The 21068-nt window shown below is 47.2% G+C and overlaps 1 protein-coding gene across 11 annotated transcripts in view; it reads right to left on the reverse strand.

The window, feature by feature from the left end:
* The window catches only part of ANO10 (anoctamin 10), a 216486-nt gene that overhangs the window by 8494 nt on the left and 186924 nt on the right, over positions 1-21068 (reverse strand). For 2 of the 11 annotated variants that reach the window (XM_055557876.1, XM_055557875.1), the window contains exon 14: positions 2714-2867. The exons of 3 other annotated variants lie outside the window; for them this stretch is intronic. In XM_055557876.1, the coding sequence (XP_055413851.1) occupies positions 2772-2867 (96 nt within the window). In that variant the 3' untranslated portion in view covers positions 2714-2771. Of the gene's footprint in view, positions 1-590; positions 684-2711; positions 2868-19106; positions 19442-20455; positions 20486-21068 lie in introns of those variants that run through there. 6 more of the 11 variants (XM_055557884.1, XM_055557873.1, XM_055557883.1 and 3 more) reach the window with 6 other exon arrangements.

Below are 21068 nucleotides of genomic sequence, written 5' to 3' on the forward strand. Positions count from 1 at the left end.
GATAAACCATAGTGGAAAAGAACATGAAAAAGAATATATATACACACATAACTGAATCACTCTGCTGTACACCAGGAACATTGTAAATTAACTATACTTCAATAACATTCAAAACAAAACATGGTTACCAAAGGGTAAGGCGGGTGAGATGGATAAATTCAGAGTATGGGATTAATAGATACACATCACTATATATAAAAAAGATGACAAGAATTACTGTATGGGACAGGGAACTACATTCAATATCTTGCAATAACCTATAATGGAAAAGAATCTGTAGCTGTACACTTGAAACTAACACAATATTCTAAATCAACTGTAGTGTAATAAAATTTTTAAAAAGTCATATTTTGAGCCTGTGTTCTCTGCATATTTGAATTTCAAAGCAAAATTCCCAGGACCTGAAGCCATTTCAAATGAAAACCTCACAGATAACATCTTCCAGTTGAGAGCGAGGGGCCCACAGAAGCCCGAGGCCTGGTTCTCAGCCGCCCTGGGTGAGCGCTGCGCTGCTGCTGCTGGAGCCAGGAACCCGAGCCGCACGTGTTATCAGCCACAGCCGATCAGAGCTGTTGATCATTCTAGACCTGCCAGGGCTATGGGCCTCACGGTTCCACAGGTGGCAGCAAGGCACTGGTTGCTAAGATGGCAAAGCGCAACCAGGGAGAGTCTGCCTCACCTCCCTGGGTTTGGGAAACGTTAGGAAAAATGAAAAGCCCTCATCAGAGCTGCTCTCTGCCGGTGTCCTTTCCCACTCCACCAATATTTTCTTCAAGTCAAGTGATCCTTACCACTTACCCAAAATCTGTATGAAATCACTAAGTGAGAAGTCTTAACAGACACCTCCGTGGGCGCCCCGGGCCTCTGCGTAGGGCAAACACACTCTGTATAGACTGTCTCCCGCAGGCAGTGAGCTCAGGCAGAGTCCAAGTCCTCGTACATCACACATGCTCCTCTGTGCCAGCTTTACGGGCGTCTCGGCTACTGACCTCCCCACTTCTCCCCATTTCCTGCATTTCTCACTGTGCTTCTGTGTCAAAACCTCTTTTTTCCTCCTGCTTTGCTGACATAACTTTTAATGTCTATTACATTCTGTCACCGACTTGTAACTTAATTAACAGTGACCAACACTGGCCACTTGATGCGAACAGCTGACTTAGTGGAAAAGACCCTGATACTGGGAAAAGATTGAGGGCAAAAGGAAGAGGGCAGCAGAGGATGAGATGGTTGGATGGCATCACTGACTCAATGGACGTGAGTCTGAGCGAACAGGGAGGCCTGGTGTGCTGCAGTCCATGGGGCAGCAGAGTCAGACTGAGTGACTGAACAACAAACAACACTTAGGTTACACAGCAGGTGCTGATGTTTTCTCCAAGTTAAGTGATCCTTAACACTTATCCAAAAATCCACATGAAATCACTAAGTGAGAAATCTTAACAGACACCTCCATGGGCACCTGGGCCCCAGCGTAGGGCGAACACTCTGTATAGACTGTTTTCCGTGGGCGGTGGGGCTCAGGCTTACTTACATTACATACAAGGTACATACACTATGTGTTCCTCCTAACTGCCCTATGAGAGGCACACCGTTATCAACAGTTTAAACATGAGACACAGGGAAGTCAAAATCCTGCCCGAGGTCGCAGAGTTCAGAGGGGGTCTGCGCCCAGTCCTTCTGGCTCCAGAGCCTGAGCTGCTAGCCTGAGCTGCCTGGCTCCTGCTTGATAGCATGCCAGCTCTGGGCTGCTTTTGGACCACCTATAACATCACCCCACTATTCACTGGGTTCGCCCACACTGTGAGATTCAGATTCCAACGAATCACACTTCCATCCTGTGAAAGTTTGCCTGTATTTTGGAAATGCTAGGTGAGGCTGAAATTTTGTCCTGTCCCACCTGGCCCAGATTTTTTTCTGCTTCAGCTGAATCTCTCTAAACCAAGGGAGTCCAGCTCTAGAACACACCATGGTTACCCTACCCTGACCTTTAAGCACAAATTGAATCAAGATTTTAAGAGTTGCTTAAAATTCTGGAAAGTTTAAGAGTTAATAAAAAGCACAGAAATCCATTTGAGTATGTTTCAAAGAAAGGCTTCTAAAGGGCACAAAAACAAGAAAGTGTGGAAAATGTGGTGGGGAAGTTAGTTGGCAAAGCACAAGCACTTGAGTCGCTAAAACTTGGAAAAGAAAACTAGTGATGGGCAAACTGCTTGAGGGAGCACCCCCAATGGAGGGAGCATCTCCAACGGAGGGAGCATTCCCAACGGAGGGAAACGTAAAGAATGAGCAAACCTAAAACTGGCAACAAAGTGCCACTTACTCAGCACCTGCTGCAGGGAGTCAAACTGTTCAGGAATCATCTGGGCACAGGAAAGGTTAAGATAAGCCATGTCTCCTTTGCTGGATAATGACAAAAGCGATAACAGATGCTTAAAAGGCCGCCGAGTCGAATGGATGTAATGTGGACATGCCCAGACATGAGAGTGGAGAGTAAGAGCTCTGGGCTCTGGCAGGCCTCGGGGACATGCACCAAGGGGACAGCAGAGCGGTGGGGCGAGGCCAGCTTAGGTGGACCATGCCTTAGCCCTGGCCACTTGGGCCCAGGGCAGTGGGCCCCACCGTGTGGGGTAAGGTCAGAACGCAGATGGCGTCTGTAAGAGAGGAGGGTATCAAAACAAAAAGAACCGGTGTCCATAAGATCAAAAACAAGCCATGACTAATCATGAGGAAATAATATATATAAAAACCATGATGAATACTTCTGGAACATCGCATCATGTAATGTGCATTGTGGCCGTATCAGAGGCAAGAGTGACATCACAGGGATGGCCCAAAATGGCAGGACAGAGAAGACAAAGGTGACGCCAATTCTGTGTAAGAAAGGGAAAAGAGCATTTTGTGTTTTGGCAAGTAATGATGTAAAACTAATACAGTGACTCCCAAATCAGAGGACTAATGACCAAGTTTCTTGTAAAAAATGGAGTTCCTTTTTTAAAGGCAACACTCACTGTAGTAACTAGATCTCTGGGTGTGATGTTATCCTGCAAACTGAAGTGCAGGAGGAAATCATTCAGGCCCTGCTACAACACGATCCCGGGCTGTTTATCAGGAGAGAGAGGTCGCCAGTCTGATCTGTTACCACCAGCCCACAACACCAACACTTCCACAATGCTACCAGGACACTAACCCAGTTGTCCGGGCCATCCAGGTGACCCAGAGCATCTGGTCTGCAGGAGGCACTTCCTGGACAAGACGTGCACAGGAAGTAGCTGCCTCTTGGTCTGGATACAGGCGTGGGAGGAAGGGTGTGCCCTTCCTGTCTGGAAACCTGGGGGCAGACGATGGACAGGGGGCTCTCCTCCTGCAGCAGGAGTTTGTTGAGGTCAGGAACCCCCTGTGGGGTTCACAGGTCACTCAGGTTCCTGGGGACACGAGACCCAAGGAGTCTGGAACCAGCCAAGGCCATGGCATGATCTCTCAGTCCTCATCTTTAATGGGCAGTAACACCCCCAGGCTCAGGGTTCAGGCTGGGGGAGGACACAGGGGTAACAGCACCCGCCCACAAGGGGCCGCTCCAAAGAAGCCTCCCCATCCACCAGCTCCTTCCGTGAGTCCCGAGTCTCAGGAGATGCGACTCGGGGATGGGTCTTCACTGTGGCATGAAGGAAAAACCCAGAGTTCAGAAAACAAAAGGCTGAAGTAAACAGTCCACTATATGACATGTGGGAGACTGTCCACTACCCACACCAGGGCTTCAACCAAGAATTTTAAAAAATTTAAGCATTTCCCCTAAATATCAAGGGGGAATAGCGCTCCATCTAAGGAAGCATGGCTGGTCGCCACCAGGAGAGAGTGAGTGGCTGCCTCTGCGCCCGCGGCAGCCGCGCCCCTTTCTGGCCCCATCCCCACTGCAGATGCTCCTCCCCCATCACAGGCGTGACTTCAGGCCACAAGGCGCCAGAGCACCCGTCACCCATGGCAGCGTCCCTGGCACTGCTGGGTTTTCTCCCATCTACATGGGGTGTGGCCCTTTGATCAACACAACATCTATATCCTCCATTCATGTCATTGTAATATCTAAAAGTCAACATGATGACTAAACCAAGGCCGTGATCACTGTGTTGACTCTGATTTTATTGGCTCCACCCCCAGGGTTGGGAATGGCCAGCTGGGTGCCTGTGACCAGTGGCCCTGCCAGCACTGACGCCCCTTCTGAAGCGCCTGGGTCAAGGTGGGGCCAGAAATGGCGGATGCTTGATCTCTTTCTGCAAGAAAAACACCCCCTAATGGGCAGACACATGAGCCTTTGTTCTCTTGACTTCCTTTTCCCCAAAACAGCTAATTCCCACCTCTAAGCCTCGTGAACAAGGATGAGGCCCCGTGTTGCCTCTGCATCTTCATTTCACTTGAACTCCCCGTCACCTGCATCCCTCGGGGGGCAGGGGTTGGCAGGAGGTACTGGAACTGATGGCACTGGCCCGGCCCGGCCCCCACTGCTCTGTCCCCTAGAGCTGCATGACACACCACCGTGACATCGTCCTGAGAACCCACAGCACCCAACCGCAGGGGACACGTCTGTGGCTTCCCACTTCCTCTTTCGTGCTGATGCCCAGAACTGACCTTTCTTAGAGGAACCAGCTTAATAGTGTGTGTACACGGCAGAAACGCCTGCCTCGGGACACAGCACAGCTTTGTTCATGAAGAAGAAATGACTTCTGTGCAGACCTGTACTCCAGGTGTTTGAGAGCAAAGAACCCAAGACCCCAGTGTGATCAGAGCATCCAGTCCATGTGGTCAGTGCTCTCTTTAGTGCGATCTTTGGAAAAAGAGATCACGGTCCTCTCTGAGGTTAATCTGTCGGCCAGCACAATCCTGCTTACGCCTCGGACTTTCGTTCTGACAAAAGTTCTAACCAAAAATCACGTGGTCTGGAGTGGGTCAGAACTCAGCCTCCTCACTTTGTCATTTAGAAACATGAGCTGCTACATACATGTTGAATTAAACATGTCTTCACCTAATTCAGTTCTTCCTCTACCATCGTCACTGTTTTCTTGTGTGAAGCCAAGAAGAGCAGAGAGCATAAGAGAGAAGCTATTTGCTAACAGGGACTCCCCTGGTAGGAGTCATAAAATACAGATGATTTCTGCCTGTTACCCTGAACGACCTGCAAGTCATTTGTTGAGACAGGATCAATGTTTTAGGAGCACTCAGCCAGGTTTGGGTAGAGTGATATCTGTTGTCTCCAGCAAAGCCCACGGCTGATTCGCAGGTAAGTTATGCGGCTCTAGAAGAGGCAATCAAACCAGTGTTTCCATAAGCTGTTTTGGACATTCAGAACAAACCAGCTTGCACCAAACAGTCATGCAGTTGTTCAGGTTGTGGGCATATATGTTTTTTACCCTTTGAACCAAGCATTCCAGGTAAGTATGTGGCAAGCCACGCAGATAAATGCTGTTATTCATATAGGCTTAATTAGACGGGCATGAAATGACTGGAAGGGAAGAGGATAACATCCATAATGACTAATAAAATAAGCTTGGGGTCAAGGCCTCAGCATTCCTGTTTTCAGAAAGGAACTGGTATCAGTAGGAAGGCTTCCCCTGGTGGGCTAGAAAGCTAGTGACGCCCTGGGTACACACACGGCCACGTGTCCTGAGCTTGGAGGAAGTGATGGCGACCACAAGAGGAAAGCATGTGCTGAAAGGAAATGGAACAAAACCAACAGCAGGTGAGTCGGGACCCAGAGGCCTCGACCCAAGGAGATGATAGCTCTTCTCAAACATGCTGCACACTCAAGCTCGCCCCACGGCGCCAGAGCCCCGCCCTCCAGGGACTGCTCCTCACCCTCCGGGAAGCCGAGTCCCACTGACCCACCGACGCTCTCCAACCCGGCTTGGCATGCTCCGTGCTGGGAAGAACTTGCAGCTCCCGGAAGAGGGTAGGAGACCCCTGGGCTTCCGACCAGGCTGACACACGGGACTGGCCCTTGAACCCGCCTCTTGGGTCTTCTCTCCCGGTCCTCTAGTCCCCTCCCCGCCTCCTTCTCCCCCTCCCTCAACGCCAAGGACAGGGCGGCAGGCCGTGCTTGGCTCTCACCTCCCAGACTAGCATATGGCGGCTGGTGGCCAGTCTCCAGGTCCCACCGCATTACAGGAACCTGTGAGTTCCTGCCGCTCTTCAAAGACACACAAGTGTTGCCCTTTCCACAAAGCCCCACTGGCTGCCAACGGAAGGTGCTGGCCCACACCTTGTGCTCCTGCTTCGCCGTGCCTGGGCGCAGAGGCAGCCCCAGACGGCAGGCTCCCAGGGCAGGGTCCCCTGCAAGGGGGGTGATCAAGATGTGTCCTGATCTGTGGCTGAGCCCGAGGGGCAGATGGAGCAGATGCACAATTCTGTGCTGAGACCAATGGCGCCTGCCCTTCGTGGTGACCACAAATGCCTCCCGGGGCACACTTTTCTTCCCGAGGCTTCAGCATCAGAATCCCTGTGCCTTCAAAGGGCCATTTCTATGGCTCAGGGAGAGCTGAAGCTCTGGTGAGGGGATGAACAGCTTGTGGACGACCTTCTTTAGCACAGAAGCAGAAGCCCACTTACAACCACAGAGATTTGATAGCAGCTTTGGAGCAAAGTGTGGTGGGTTCTCAGGCAGTGAGACCCAAACCCTGACGGTCAGTCATCATCAGTCTGTGCCTGATGATCTTTCATAAAATGAGTTCTCACTTGCAGTGTTCATCTAGAAGGTTTGGGAATTTCTTTTTACAGACTCTAAAATTTGCTGTTATTTCAAACTGACAGAAAAAATTGCAAGCAGACTAAAGAGATCTTAAATAAAATACCCTTACTCGGATTTACCAACTAGTTCCGCTTTGCACTCTATCATTTATATTACCTTTTTCTTAATCATTTGAGAGTAAGTTGTAGACAATACACCCCTTACCCCTAGGCACATCCATATATATTTCCTAAAAACAAAGCCTTTTTCTTACATAGTACAGGAGAATGTTCCCTGATGATTTTGAATGGTGAGGTGATGGTTATTTCCTATTTTATCAAACTTCCCAGATGTTATCAAGTTGACAGAATTCAGGAAGTGTAAAAACAGCTGGGAGTCCCTAAAGCATCACCACAGGATGAGGAGACAGCAGCTGGCTCTTCTGAGGAAAAGCAGGCAGTGATGCCCGCACACTTCCCTCACGTTCATGGCAGATGCGATTTTGATGAGCTGGGGTACAACAGGACCATGTCAACAAGCGTTCCGCTGAGCCGGGATCGACAGTCAGCAGGCCCCTGTGACACCCCGTGCCGGTGCAAACCCCTCCCTCGGAGTGTTGGCTGGACCCAGGACTCGCCTGCAGACCACCGAGCACAGCACGGTGAGGGAACGTCACTCCAGAGACGAGACCGCAGAGAGGCTGCGCTTCCGTCCTGGGGGCCCCTCTCTCACTTGCTGGCTCTGATGGGAGCTGGCGGCCGGGTACGCGCAGCCCCATAAAGGGGCCCACACTTGAGGGATGATGTCCCGGCCCTGAGGCCGGGAGCCTGGGATGGGACCCCCGCTCCGGTCAGCCGTGAGACACCTGCAGGCCTGGCCGACTCCTTGATTACAGTCTCGAGGGGCACCTGGTGAGCCTGTGCAGGTACATGGACACTGTGAGGGGGCCAGCGTCTGTTTTGGGGTCACTTGCTATCCAGCAATAGATGCAGGGGATGGTCATGACGGAATATCACCAAATCTCATCTGAAGTAAAAATATGCTTGACTTCATGAAGCTCCGGTCGGTGGTGTAATCAAGGGTCCAGGGGTCCTGGCCACAGAGGAGGGAGGTGGTCACTTCGCTCTCTCCTCTTCTGACTACTCAACCTCTCTCTCAAATGAATCCTTTTGAATGACTTTTAAGTTTATTTTTAAAATACAAAAATAGATAAAAACCTGCTGTATAACACAGGGAACTCTACTCAATACTCAGTAATGACCCATATGGGAAAAGAATCTAAAAAATAGAGTGGATATATGTATATGTATAACTGACTCATTTTGCTGTACACCTGAAACCAAGACAACACTGTTGAATGCTACACTCCAATAAAATAAAAAAAATAAAAAAAAAAAAAGAATAAAAGGGCCAGAAGAAGAGGTAGGACGATTTGCTTATTTTGGTAACAGTTATAGATGCATAAGTGTTAGTATTGGTTTGTTTTTTTCTCTGTATCTTGCTAAGTAACAACAACAAAAAAATGTTGGCCTGATTAATCATAAAAAAAATACATGTGCATAGTTTAAAAGACTCAGCATTAAAGAAAAAATACTGTGAAAAAAATTCACCCCATCCCTCACCTTAGAGGCAATTTCTTATTAATTGCCAATTTCATGATCATTCTTTCAAAAGATCCCCCCGAGGAAAAAAAAATATGTTGGCATATGTTGCTTTTGAAATATCTATCTTCTTGTTTTTAATACAAAGTGCAGCATAAAATACCCTATTTTGCATTTTGCAAAATAAATCTTGGGATGGCCTGGTAACAGGATTTGCAGAAAGTTCTTATTCTTTTGACTATCTGCAAGAACTCTAGTGTATGGACAGGACAATTCACTTAACCAGTCTCCCCAAACCAGGATATTTAGGTTACAGCTGTGTGGGTGTCCTTATGAACATAAACATATAGTGTCAGTCGCTCAGTCGTGTCCGACTCTGCGGCCTCATGGACTGTAGACCTGCAGGCTCCTCTGTCCATGGGATTCTCCAGGCAAGAATACTGGAGTGGGTTGCCATGCCCTTCTGCAATATGCATATATCTGGGACATAAATCCCTAGAAGTCTTCTCAGGTTACTAAACACCCTAGTTTCTCTCGTTAAACAAAGCTCTCCCCTTCACCTCATATCCAAATGCTGACACTGTAGTTAGTGTCCCCCTTTCCTGCCACACTTGGTCACGTGTCTATCCTGATTGTTTTCTCACCTCTCACTTCCCAACCACTCCAAGTAGCTCCCAGTTCCGTGGACCCACTGCAGCAGTCCCGCTGAGGCCCCCCTTGCGTGCCATACCACTCAATCCCAGGGGCATGCCCTGATCTTCCTCTAGTGTTTTCACAGCCGCATTTGACATGGTGCAACTGCCCTCTTCCTAACACTTCTGCCCTTGACTCTGTGACACGACAGCTCACCTGGCCTCCTGGCCTCCCACCTCTCTATCTGGTGGTCTTCTGGCCTGCCTTCAAGAGCTGGCATTCTCAAAACTCAATTCTTGGCCCTCTTTTCATTCTAGATCAGCACCATCCAACAGAACTCTCACTGATAATAGCAATGTTTTATTAAGTACTCAATGTGGTCAGTGCAACTGAGGACCTGAGTTTTTTAATCTGATTTAATATGAACCAATTTAAATGTCAGTAGCCACTGGTTATGAAATTAAAAGCAGCCATGAAATTAAAAGACGTTTGCTCCTTGGAAGAAAAGCTATGACAAACCTAGACAGCATATTAAAAAGGAAAGACATTACTTTGCTGACAAAGATCCATCTAGTCAAAGCTATGGTTTTCCCAGTAGTCATGTATGGATGTTGAGAACTGGACCATAAAGAAGGCTAAGCCCTGAAGAATTGATTTTGAACTGTGGTGTTGGAGAAGACTCTTGAGAGTCCCTTGGACTGCAAGGTGATTGAACCAGTCAATTCTAAAGGAAATCAACCCTGAATACTCATTGGAAGAACTGATGTTGAAGCTGAGGCTCCAATACTTTGGCCACCTGATGCAAAGAGCTGAATGGTTGGAAAAGACCCTGATGCTGGGAAAGATTGAGGGCAGGAGGAGAAGGGGATGACAGAGGATGAGATGGTTGGAGGGCATCACTGACTCAATGAACATGAGCTTGAGCAAGCTCTGGGAGTTGGTAAAGGACAGGGAAGCCTGGCATGCTGCGGTCCATGAGGTTGCAGAGTCCGACATGACTGAGCAACTGAACAAGCCACCGGTGGCTAAAGACTACCATGGACAGCGCAGTTTGCCATGCTCTCCCTAAGAGAGATCACGTACACCATGGCCTCAGCTATTGGCTCCGGGCAGAGCACACACACACAGCTCTATTTCCAGCCTGGATTTCCCCCTAAACTCACGTAACACACACAACCAAAGTCCACTTGACAGCTTCCTTTGGATGGTACTAAACTGACAGATTAAATTCAAGATCCTCTTCTGAAGCTAGGTTAGCTTCCCAATTAGGGAAATGCATGGATAAAGGAGTTGGTTGACTGCATCCCCTAATCATTCCTCAGCTTAGTCTACCTCTCCACATCTTGACTCCCTTCCCGTGAACCCACCATGGAAACTGATGGGACATGCTCTTTACTGGACCACTGGTATCCTCTCTGGCTCCACCTCCCTGTCTGCCCTCTATGATGTCACATAACGTAACTAAGAAGATGCTCAGGCCCCTTCAGGGGCTTCCTGTGCTTTGGGGATAAGTGGGCAGTCCAGTGTGCAAAGTTCAATGCTGCCAACCACTGGCCAGCTCTCGGTGGCCCTCCGCCCTTCCCTGCAGCCACCCTGGGCTTCTGTCTTCTGCAGTTACCGTGAGGGCAAGATACCATTTCTTTCTGATCCTTTTCATTGTTTTCAACACCACCTTCTCTAACTCTGGGAGGCAAACAAAACCCGTCTGTTAGTCACACCATGAAGATTCCCAAAGAGCCGGCTCCTGAGTCCATGTCCCTTCCATACCAGTGCACAACCGGAAGGGACTGTGCTGGTTGGCCCTTCACCCGCCCTCCTGCCAGGTGGGCAGCAAAGTCTGTTTAGACATGCCCAGTCAGAGGGAGGGCACCCTCTTAAAGCAGACCCTTCCTCCCCTTCCCAGGGCTAGCTCACGTTGATAATTAGAAAGGTCTTCTTTATACTTCCCACATCTGCCCCATCACCCCTTCCAGCCTGACCCCAGGTCCCCCTGTTGGAGTCATAACAGAAATGACAACAGTGAGAGCGGCTACCATTACTACGCGCCTGCACCGCCAGCCTCGCAACCTCTCCACGAGCTGGTACTATCACTGCCGCTAGCTGCGAACACAAGAACCTAAAATGCAGAGCGACCAGCAATCGTCCCCCAGTATCAGAGCATTCTGATTGCTCCTGAACTCTTCCATGTCTTTCCTGCAGTGCCTGGAATTTAATGACACTCTGGTCCTTGCCACGCCAAGTGTGGCCCAAGGAGCAGCAGCAGCAGCAGCAGCTTCACCTGGGAGCCCGTCTGGACACAGAATCTGGGGCTCATTCCCAGACCAGCTGGATCAGAATCTGCATTTTAACAAGATTTAGAGCTTGAGAGACACTAGTCTTGGTGTGCCCAGGACACACAGGAACATACACTTACTAATTCACTAGACCAATGACCAATCACAAACACCTACTATTTGTGCCTGGCACTATACAGGCACCAGGATCCTCAGCCCTTCACAGCTGAGCTTGTGTCCAGCAGAGAGATGGGAGGCTAAGGGAGGGAGTAGGTGTTAGGCAGGAGTGTGGTGGGGGAAACAAGGTGTCACTGGGCCCGGGGGCCACGCGTCAGGGAGGAGCTTGCACCTGATCGAGGGGACCACGGGTCAGGGAGCACTGAAGGAGCCTGCACCTGATCCAGTGTTAAATGAAGGAAGGAACTGGCTGGGCTGTCACTGAGACAGGCTTTCTGAGCAATGGGAGGGTGACACCAAAGAATGAAGGTGGCAGAGAAATCCAGGGAAAGAGTGGGCAGGAGATGGGGATGGGCCCAGGAGGCCTTGAGGTCGCACCCCCTTGTCCTGGAAATTATTCTCTTCCTGCAGCCTCTGGTTATGTAATCTTCTCTGGCCGCCTCACCTCTAGCTTATTTGAACTTGCAGCTAAGGAGACAGGCCTGCTTTTCCACATGTACTTGATCTGGTCAGATTTTTTTTCTGCCTGTACTTTTGTGATTGATTTTTTTTTTAAAGCAAGACCTTCAGTTGATCCTGATTAAATTTTAACTTGTCCTTTTTGACCATCGTCACTGAAGCCTGCTATGATCTTTTTGAACACCTTCATCCAGCACATCCCCCCAACTTGTCCCCCATCTTTCCTTTTCATCTTCGTTTCTTATAGTTCCCTTTGGCTATGCATTTTCCTGATACTCAGAGCTTCTTGCAGACTTTCTATCAGAGGAAATTACAGGCCAATATCCCTGATGAACACAAATACACTCAATAAAACACTAGCAAACTGAACTCAACAATACATTAAAAGGATCATATATTGTGATCAAGTGGGATTTATCCTAGGGATTCTTCAACATATACAAGTCAATCAATGTGATACAACATATTAATAAACTGATAATAAAAACCATATGGTCATCTCTATAGATACAGAAAAAGCTTTTAACAAAATGCAACACCCATTTATGATAAAAACTCTACAGAAAGTAGGCATAGAGGGGACCTATCTCAACATAAAAAGGTCATTTATGACAAATCCACAGCTAACATCATTCTCAATGGTGAAAAGCTGAAAGCATTTCCTCTAAGATCAGGAACAAGACAAAAATGTCTATTCTTGCCACTTTATTCAACATAGTTTTGGAAGACCTAGCCATGGCAATCAAAGAAGAAAAAAAAAGAGGAATCCAAATTGGAAAACAAGTAAAACTGTTAGCATCTGCAGATGACATGGTACTAAACATAGAGAATTCCAAAGATGCTGCCAGAAAACTACTGGAGCATCAATGAATTCGGTAAAGTTGCAGGATACAAAATTAATACACAAATTTCTTGCATTTCTATACACTAACAACACAAGCTCAGAAAGAGAAATTAAGGAAACAATCCCATTTACCATCACATCAAAAATAACAAAATACCTAGGAATAAACTTACCTAATGAGGCAAAAGACCCATAGTCTGAAAACTGTAAGACACTGATGAAAAAAATCACAGATGATACAAACAGATGGAGAGATACACCACATTCCTAGACTGGAATAATCAGTATTCTCAAAATGACTATTTTACCCAAGGCAATCTACAGATTCGGTGCAATCCCTGTCAAATTACCAATGGCATTTTTCACAGAACTAGAACAAAAAATGGTACAATTTGTATGGAAACAACAACAACAAACCCTCAGTAGCCAAAACAATCTTGAGAAAGAAAAATGAAGCTGGAGGAATCAGGCTCCCTGACTTCAGACTACACTACAAAGACTATAATCATTAAAACAGTATGATACTGGAACAAAAACAGAAATATGTATCACTGAAACAGGACAGAAAGCTCAGAAATAAACACACGAACCTATGATCAATTGATTTATGACAAAGAAGGCAAGAATACACAATGGAGAAAAGGCAATCTGTTCAATAAGGGGTGCTCGAAAAACTGGACAACTACATGTAAAAGAATGAAATTAGAATATTCTCAAATATCATTCACAGAAATAAACTCAAAATGGATTAAAGACCCAAATATAAGGCCACACTCTATAAAATTCTTATAGGAGAATATCATCAGAACACTCTTTGACATAAATTGCAGCAATATATTTTTGGATCCATCTTCTAGAGTAATATAAATGAAAACAAAAATAAACAAATGGAACCTAATTAAACTTAAGTTTTTGCACAGCAAAGGAAATCATGAACAAAATGACAACCCACAAAATGGAAGAAAATATTTGCAAATGATGTGACCAAGGGATTAATCTCCAAAATATACAAACAGCTCATGCAGCTCAATATCAAAAATATAAACAACCCAATCAAAAAATGGGCCAAAGGTATAAACAGACATTTTCCCAAAAAAGACATACAGATGTCCAAAAAGCACATGAAGAGATGCTCAGCATCACTAATCATTAGAGAAATGAAAATCAGACTACAATGAGTTATCACTTCACACCAGTCAGACTGGTAATCATCAAAAGGTCTACAAACAATAAATTCTGGAGAGGGTGTAGAGAAGAGGGAACCATCCTACACTGCTGGTGGGAATGTAAACTGGTAACAGCCACTGTGGAGAACAGTGTAGAGGTTCCTTGAAAAATGACTAAAAACAGAGCTACCATATGATCTGGCAGTCCCACTCCTGGGCCTATCTCTAGAGAAAACTGTAAATGGAAAAAATATATGCACCCCAGTTCTCACTGCAGCACTATTTACAATAACCAGTACATGGACGCAATCTAGATGCTCAATGACTGAGAAGTGGATAAAGAAGATATGCAACACACACACACACGATGGAATATCACTCAGCCATAAGAAAGAATGAAATAATGCCATCTGCAGCAACTGAGATAGATCCAAAAGATTATCATACAAAGTGAGGTAAGTCAGTCAAAGACAAATATATGATATCACTCATATGTGAAATCTAAAAAAAGGATACAAATGAACTTATTTACAAAACAGGTAAGTCTGTGAAGATAAGTAAACATAAATAAGTCTGTTATTTATCTCAAAGACTTATTTATCTAACAGATAAATAAGACTCACAGGACACATGTACACCAGTGGCTGATTCATGTCAATGTATGGCAAAACCCACAATATTGTAAAGTAATTAGCCTCCAATTAAAAAAAAAAAAAGACTCACAGACTTCAAAAACAAACTTATGGGAGTTCCCTGGTGGCCCAGTAGTTAAGAATCCGCCTGCCAAAAAAAAAAAAAAAAAAAAAAAGAATCCACCTGCCAATGCAGGGGACATGAGTTTGATCCTTGGTCCAGAACTAAGAACCCACATACCTCAGGGCAGCTAAGCCTGTGCACCGAAACTGCTGAGCCCATGCACTCCAAATACCGTAGCCTGCATGCCCTAGAGCCCACACTCTGCAACAAGAAAAGCCATCACAACAAGAAGCCTGCACACTAGAGAGTGGCCCCTGCTCGCTGCAATGGAGAAAAGCCTGCGTGCAGCAATGAAGATCAGTGCAGCCAAAGATAAACAAATTTATGGTTACCAAAGGGGAAACGTGGGAGAGGGTGATAAATTAGGAGCTTGAGATAAACAAGCACACTACGTTACATAATCAACAAGTCCTACTGTATAGCACAGGGAACTCTATTCACTATTCCATAAAAACCTGTATGGGGAAAGAATCTGAAAAAGAATGGATACAGGTATAACTGATGCACTCTGCTGAAAGCCTGAAACTAACATAGCTTTATAAATCAACTCTAAAATAAAATAAACCTTTAATCTATCAGAACAAGGTGCCTTCCCTTCTACTGCTGCTCAGCATTGTCCCTTCCCAGCCAGTCTCGACTTCTTCCTTCCTACCAGAGCCTGTCTTTGCCTTTAGAACCTGAAGATGCCAGGTGCTTCCAGTCTCCCTATTGGTCAGGGCATGAACCAGTAACTGAATTCTGGCCAGTGGGGCTTGAGGATGAGCCTGCTGGAGGACTTTTGGGTAACGTTTTCTTCCTTAATATAAAGAGGCTCTGAAGAGCAGTACCATTTTCTCCCTTGCCTTTGGATGTGGGTGTGAAGCCTTGATGCCTGGAGCTGTGGCATCCGCCCTGCGACCATGAGGAAAGTCAACGCCCTGAGGGTGGCTGGACTGGGAAGACGGAAAACTCTTCCCTAGTTCCTTAATGATGTCATGGGCTATTCCTAAAACCCTGGGCCAGACCCCCTTAGGGATCTACTGTTGTATTACACTTTGAATCCATTTAATAACATTTATTATTTATAAATAATATTTATTCTTTATATGGGAACAAACCAGAAATATCCCAGGTTATGAAAGTTCCAAAATCTCATTATTCTTACATTCTCCTGTAAATTACTGGGCATTTTCTCAACTAAATGTGTCGTCTCTACTGTTTATAATTCCACCTTGTCTGAAGGCTCTGTCTGGGCATGTTTTTCTCACTTAAATTATAATCTAAAGTTCTCTTAACTGCACCAATTTTCTGACAAGTTCATTCTTCTGGTGTATGTAGAGGTACTGTTGAGGTTCTTAGTTATACTATATTTTATATATTTCATACTGTGATATTTTAAGGTTTGTTCAGAAATTCAAATCACGTTCTTTGACATTCCAGGCAGCTATTATTTCCGTTTCTCTTTGGTTACAAGCTCTTGACCTCTATCTGCACAGGGAAGCAGTTCTACGCCCCTCTCTGCACACAGGGCTCCAACACAGTCCAGAAGCACCTTGAGGCCCTTCCTGTGAGCTGACCCCTGTGGCCCATCTCAGTCTGCCCCACAACACAGCCCACCTCTGGCATCCCCAAGTCCCCCTCGGCCCAGCGAGTGTGCTCCGGCTCTGGTCTCTGCTCCCTCGTCCATTTTCAGATCTCTTTCTTCCTCGTCTGCTCTCATTGGTAAAGCAACCTGGCCATTGCCTCGGTCCTCTCTCCACCGCACTGTTCTGCTCTGCACACAAGCCAGTGCCAAGCTGGCAGAGACAGGACCCTCCCGCGGGAGGTAAGGTGTGGACGCACAGGCATGACAACTGTTTTTCCGATCACACTTCATTTTCACAAGAATCAGGAGGAGTTTAGGGTGATGGGCAGGGTGAGAGGTGTTGGCAGATTTGCTTCTGCATCTTGGAAACACATGCCAAAGAGACTACATCCTTCCCACTTGGCAGTGTGGGCCTTATGCTCATGTCCTCTGGTCCCACTTGGGCCAGTGGCCTGTGTGGTCAGTACAAGGCATCCTCTGACCAGGCTGACGCTTCTTCTTGTTCCCAGGCCTTGCGTGCCGTTGCCTCTCAAGCCGGCCAGAATCTCCCGCCATGGGAACAGCATCTGCTGTAAATACTCTACCAGTAGCTCTGCATTTTTCCTTTTCCCTCGTGTCAAATTCTTCCACCCTCACCTCTTGACTCTAAGCCTCCTCGGGATACTTGTTTTCCTGGCTTCCTTCTTGAATTTTTCCATCCTGCACAGGAATGTTTAATCCCTTCTGAAATGTTAGAGCCTCGACCTTCTCTTCTAACAAGGAGATCAGTGAGAATTTATAGGAAACAAATCACCTTACACTTGCGTGCACTTTCCACATGTGATGGGACTTGTTCTCAGGCTGGCCAGGAGACCCAGAAGCGTCCCTGTCACATCTGAGTGAAGAGGGGCTCGCTGCAGGCCACTGGTGCTGGTGTGGGGGCACGTGGCCTCCCCTTCTCTAAGTCTCACCAGGCTTCCCACCTCACAGGTGGGATAACTGTACTGAGGTCACACGTCTGCAGCTAACAAGCTTTGCAGGCTATAACGCAGGGCTGCCTGGCACCGAACCACTACTTTCCCAGTCCCCTCCGTTTCCACATTTTCTGTAACTCAAGGGAAGTATACATTTCTCTGTGACTTTTCCTTAAAACAGTTGTTTTGATTTCAGGAAACTGCGGTTTTTCTAGACTTGTCTGCAACTCTATTTCTGCTCCTACCGTGGGGAGCAGGGCACGGGCTCTGTAGCTCAACTCTGACATAGGACATCTCCAGCTCTGAGTAACCATCAGTGTTCCAGAGCGCCCCCCCCGCCCCCACACCGGATCATTTTCCAGATGATTCTCCTGCTTGTTTCTTTTAGCTTTCTCACTTCACAAATGACAGATTTGGAAAAGCATGTTTTCAAGTTCGATGACGTGCCACTTATCCATTCGTCCTTTTATGGCTCATGCTTTAGGAGGGTAAGAAATCTTAATGCCTAATGCAAGAGACTCTTGAGAGTCCCCTGGACTACAAGGAAATCAAACCAGTCAATCCTAAAGGAAATTGAATATTCACTGGAAGAACTGACGCTGAAGCTGATGCTCCAATACTTTGGCCACCTGATGCGAAGAGCCAACTCATTGGAAAAGACTCTGATGCTGGTAAAGACTGAAGGCAGGAGGAGACGGGACGAGAGAGGACGAGATGACTGGATGGTATTACTGATTCAATGGACATGAGTCTGAGCAAACTTTGGCACATGGTGAAGGACAGGGAAGCCTGGCGTGCTGCAGTCCATGGCGTCACAAAGAGTCAACATGACTGAGCAATAGAACAACAAATGCAAGGTCACAAAGATTTTGTCCTATTTTCTCTCCCAGATTTATAGTTCTGGGTTTTACCTTTAGGTCTGTGGGCCATGGTGATGTGAAGTGTGGGTCTGTGTTCATTTTGTTGCATATGGAAGCCCAATTGCTCCAGCACCATTTGTTAAAAAGACTACACCTTCTCTCTTGCCCTGTCTTTGCATCTTTGTCAAACATGAGTAGTACAGCCTGGTGTCTGTCTCATACTATTGCTGCTGCTAAGTCACTTCAGTTGTGTCCGACTCTGTGCGACCCCATAGACGGCAGCCCACCAGGCTCCCCTGTCCCTGGGATTCTCCAGGCAAGAACACTGGAGTGGGTTGCCATTTCCTTCTCCAACTCATGAAAGTGAAAAATGAAAGTGAAGTCGGTCAGTCGTGTCCAACTCTTAGCGATCCCATGGACTGCAGCCCACCAGGCTCCTCCGTCCATGGGATTTTCCAGGCAAGAGTACTGGAGTGGGGTGCCATTGCCTTCTCTGTCTCATACTATTGGTTTTCCTCAAATTTCTGTTGCTCCTTAGTGGTTCCTTTGCATTTCTGAAAGAAGGCATCGGGCAATCTTTGGTGGAAGGAGGACTCGGTGACAAGACGGGGAGCCTCCTAGGTTTCCTCTTTCCTGGCCCCATGCCTCCACCTTGTCCTCCCTTCTGGATGGGGGAGGGGTGTGGGCTCCGTGGAAGCCGACTGCATCACCCCCAGCCTCCTTCTCTTTGGGGTGTGCGTGCAGGCAGCAGGAAGGGACCTGCAGCCACAAGGAGTGCAGGCTTAGCATCTTCCAGCCCCAGGTACAGGGCCTTTCCTGCAGCCCCTCCCTGTGGGTCACATAAGTCTAGAATGACTTGGAGATCCCTCACAGTTCCAAAGCTCCTGGCCTGCCTCACCCGCTTCCCAACTTTTCTCCCTCTGGGGAAGAGGAGCTCCCGTAATGACGCTGGCCTGCTCCCCAACCCCCTCCCCACGGTGCCGCCCCCAGCTCCCAGCAGTCGGCTGCAGCATCTCTGCTCCACTTCTTTGTCAGCCTTTCCTAGTCTGCTTTCTGTTCTACAGAAATCTCTTCCCATCTTTTGAGGTTAGCGGAAGGTGCTCTTTCTTATTTTCCCATGTTTCTAATGCATTGTGCTTTTATTTTTCCTTTTGTTTGAAATGGTCTTTGGAGGGGGCAGAAGGACAGGGGCTATTTTGAGCTCGGAAGTCCTACTGGATGGTCACAAGGGTGGGGGACACACGAACTCACTGTCCCACAGAGCGTCCATCAAGTCATCCCCAGAGACGGAGGGTGGGCTGGGCAGATCACCAGGCTGACTGGATGTACCGTGTGTAGAAAGCGGGCTGGCCGGGAAGTCTGGGAGAGTCCGGAGCTTGTGTGGTCTCGCTCTCCACCTGGGAAACACTGCATCTTCTAAACAAAGGCTCCTCTCACCCTTCAGCTCTGTGGGAGGGAGCCAGAGAGCAGGGTGTGGGAGGGATGCTGGAAACCGCAAGTCATGTGTGACTGACTGGCCCGAACCAAGCCCATGGTCTGTCACATCAACAACTTTGTTTCTTTCCCTTAATCATCTTTCACGAGCCTGCCTCTGTTTTCTGGAAAAAAAGTACACATGTATGTATTTGTAACATCAACCCAGTACTCAGTCCTACTAGGCTTTTAAAAACTACATTGAGAGAGTCTCTGTTGTCCTTAAAAGCACCAATACTCTCGGTCCCACAGACTGTTTTTTAAGTTTCTGTAGCATTTTCTTCTGTGGTGAGGCCGGCTAGCCACACCACTTATCAAGGAGCTACAGAGTCAAGTATCAGGGACCAGCATCGTCAAACGTGCAATTTCCATCATGTTCATGATCCAAAGAAGGACACAGTTGAGTCTAAAATTTTTCAGGTTCCCATACAGATTGAAGTTCTCTCATTAAATCACTGTGTAAAAAATACATTAAATTTTTAAAAAGGGGGAAAAAAGTAAACAGAAAAAACACACCACAGATATCTTTCAAGACTCACTTCGTTTGTTAATGGGTTCCTGCTTCTGCCGCTGGTTCTCTTGTTAACTTTGATCTGTGTGTTTACACACATTTTTAATTCATTCAATGATTTCACACACCAGCAGTTTCAATTTGCTTCAGGCAAAACTGGACTGTTAAAAAAGATCCAGGCTATTTTCAGGTTGGAAAAATAATAAATTGAAATTGAGATGATTCTACAGGATTGATTTTTTTTGTTCTAATTACAGAATGGAGTCCTTTCCATAAAAGTAAAAATGTTCAGTTCTCGTATAATACGTATAATGTGCTCAGTCATGTCTGACTCTTTGCGACTCCATGGGCGGTAGTCCGCCAGGCTCTGATGTCCACTGGATTTCCCAGGCAAGAATACTGGAGTGGGTGCCATTTTCTCCTCCAGAGATCTTCTCAACCCAGGGATTGAACTTGTATCTCCTGCGGCTCCTGCCCTGGCAGCTGGGTTTTTACCACTGAGTCATCTGGGAAGCCCATAGTACATATAACAAACAAGATCAGTTCAAATATCCTCCTATATGTCCTAATCTTTCCCTTGCATTTTTTTCTGGTTTGCTCTTTGGCTACACCACACAGCATGTGGGATCTTAGTTCCCCAACCAGGGATAGAACCCATGCTTTCTGCAGTGGAAGAGTGGAATCTTAACCACTGAACAACCAGGGAAGTCCCTCCCATGCGTTCTTAGAAGCGTCCAAAAGTCATCACGTTTGTGGAGGCGTGTTTAACCAATGCTCACTCAGTGGTGAGTGCCAGGCGTGGGCACTGCTATTTTGTCTTCATCTGCATTGGTTCTGAGAAGTGGAATGACCACCCCACCCTCCTGATGAGGAAGTTCAGCTCCGACAGAGAGGTTGCTGTGCCTAGAGTCAGAGCAGCACTGGGGGCGTGGAGCCCCCCGTAACACCCTACCCCCAGCTTTTCCCTCAGCTCGGTGGCCAAAGAACTCAGTAACCACAGACCGGAGGGGCCCTGGTGTGCCTGCTCCTTGGCTGCTGCTGCTGCTGCGTCGCTTCAGTTGTGTCCGACTCGGTGTGACCCCATAGACG

The sequence above is a fragment of the Bubalus kerabau genome, chromosome 20 (genome assembly GCF_029407905.1).
Source record: "Bubalus kerabau isolate K-KA32 ecotype Philippines breed swamp buffalo chromosome 20, PCC_UOA_SB_1v2, whole genome shotgun sequence".
NCBI lineage: Eukaryota > Metazoa > Chordata > Mammalia > Artiodactyla > Bovidae > Bubalus > Bubalus kerabau.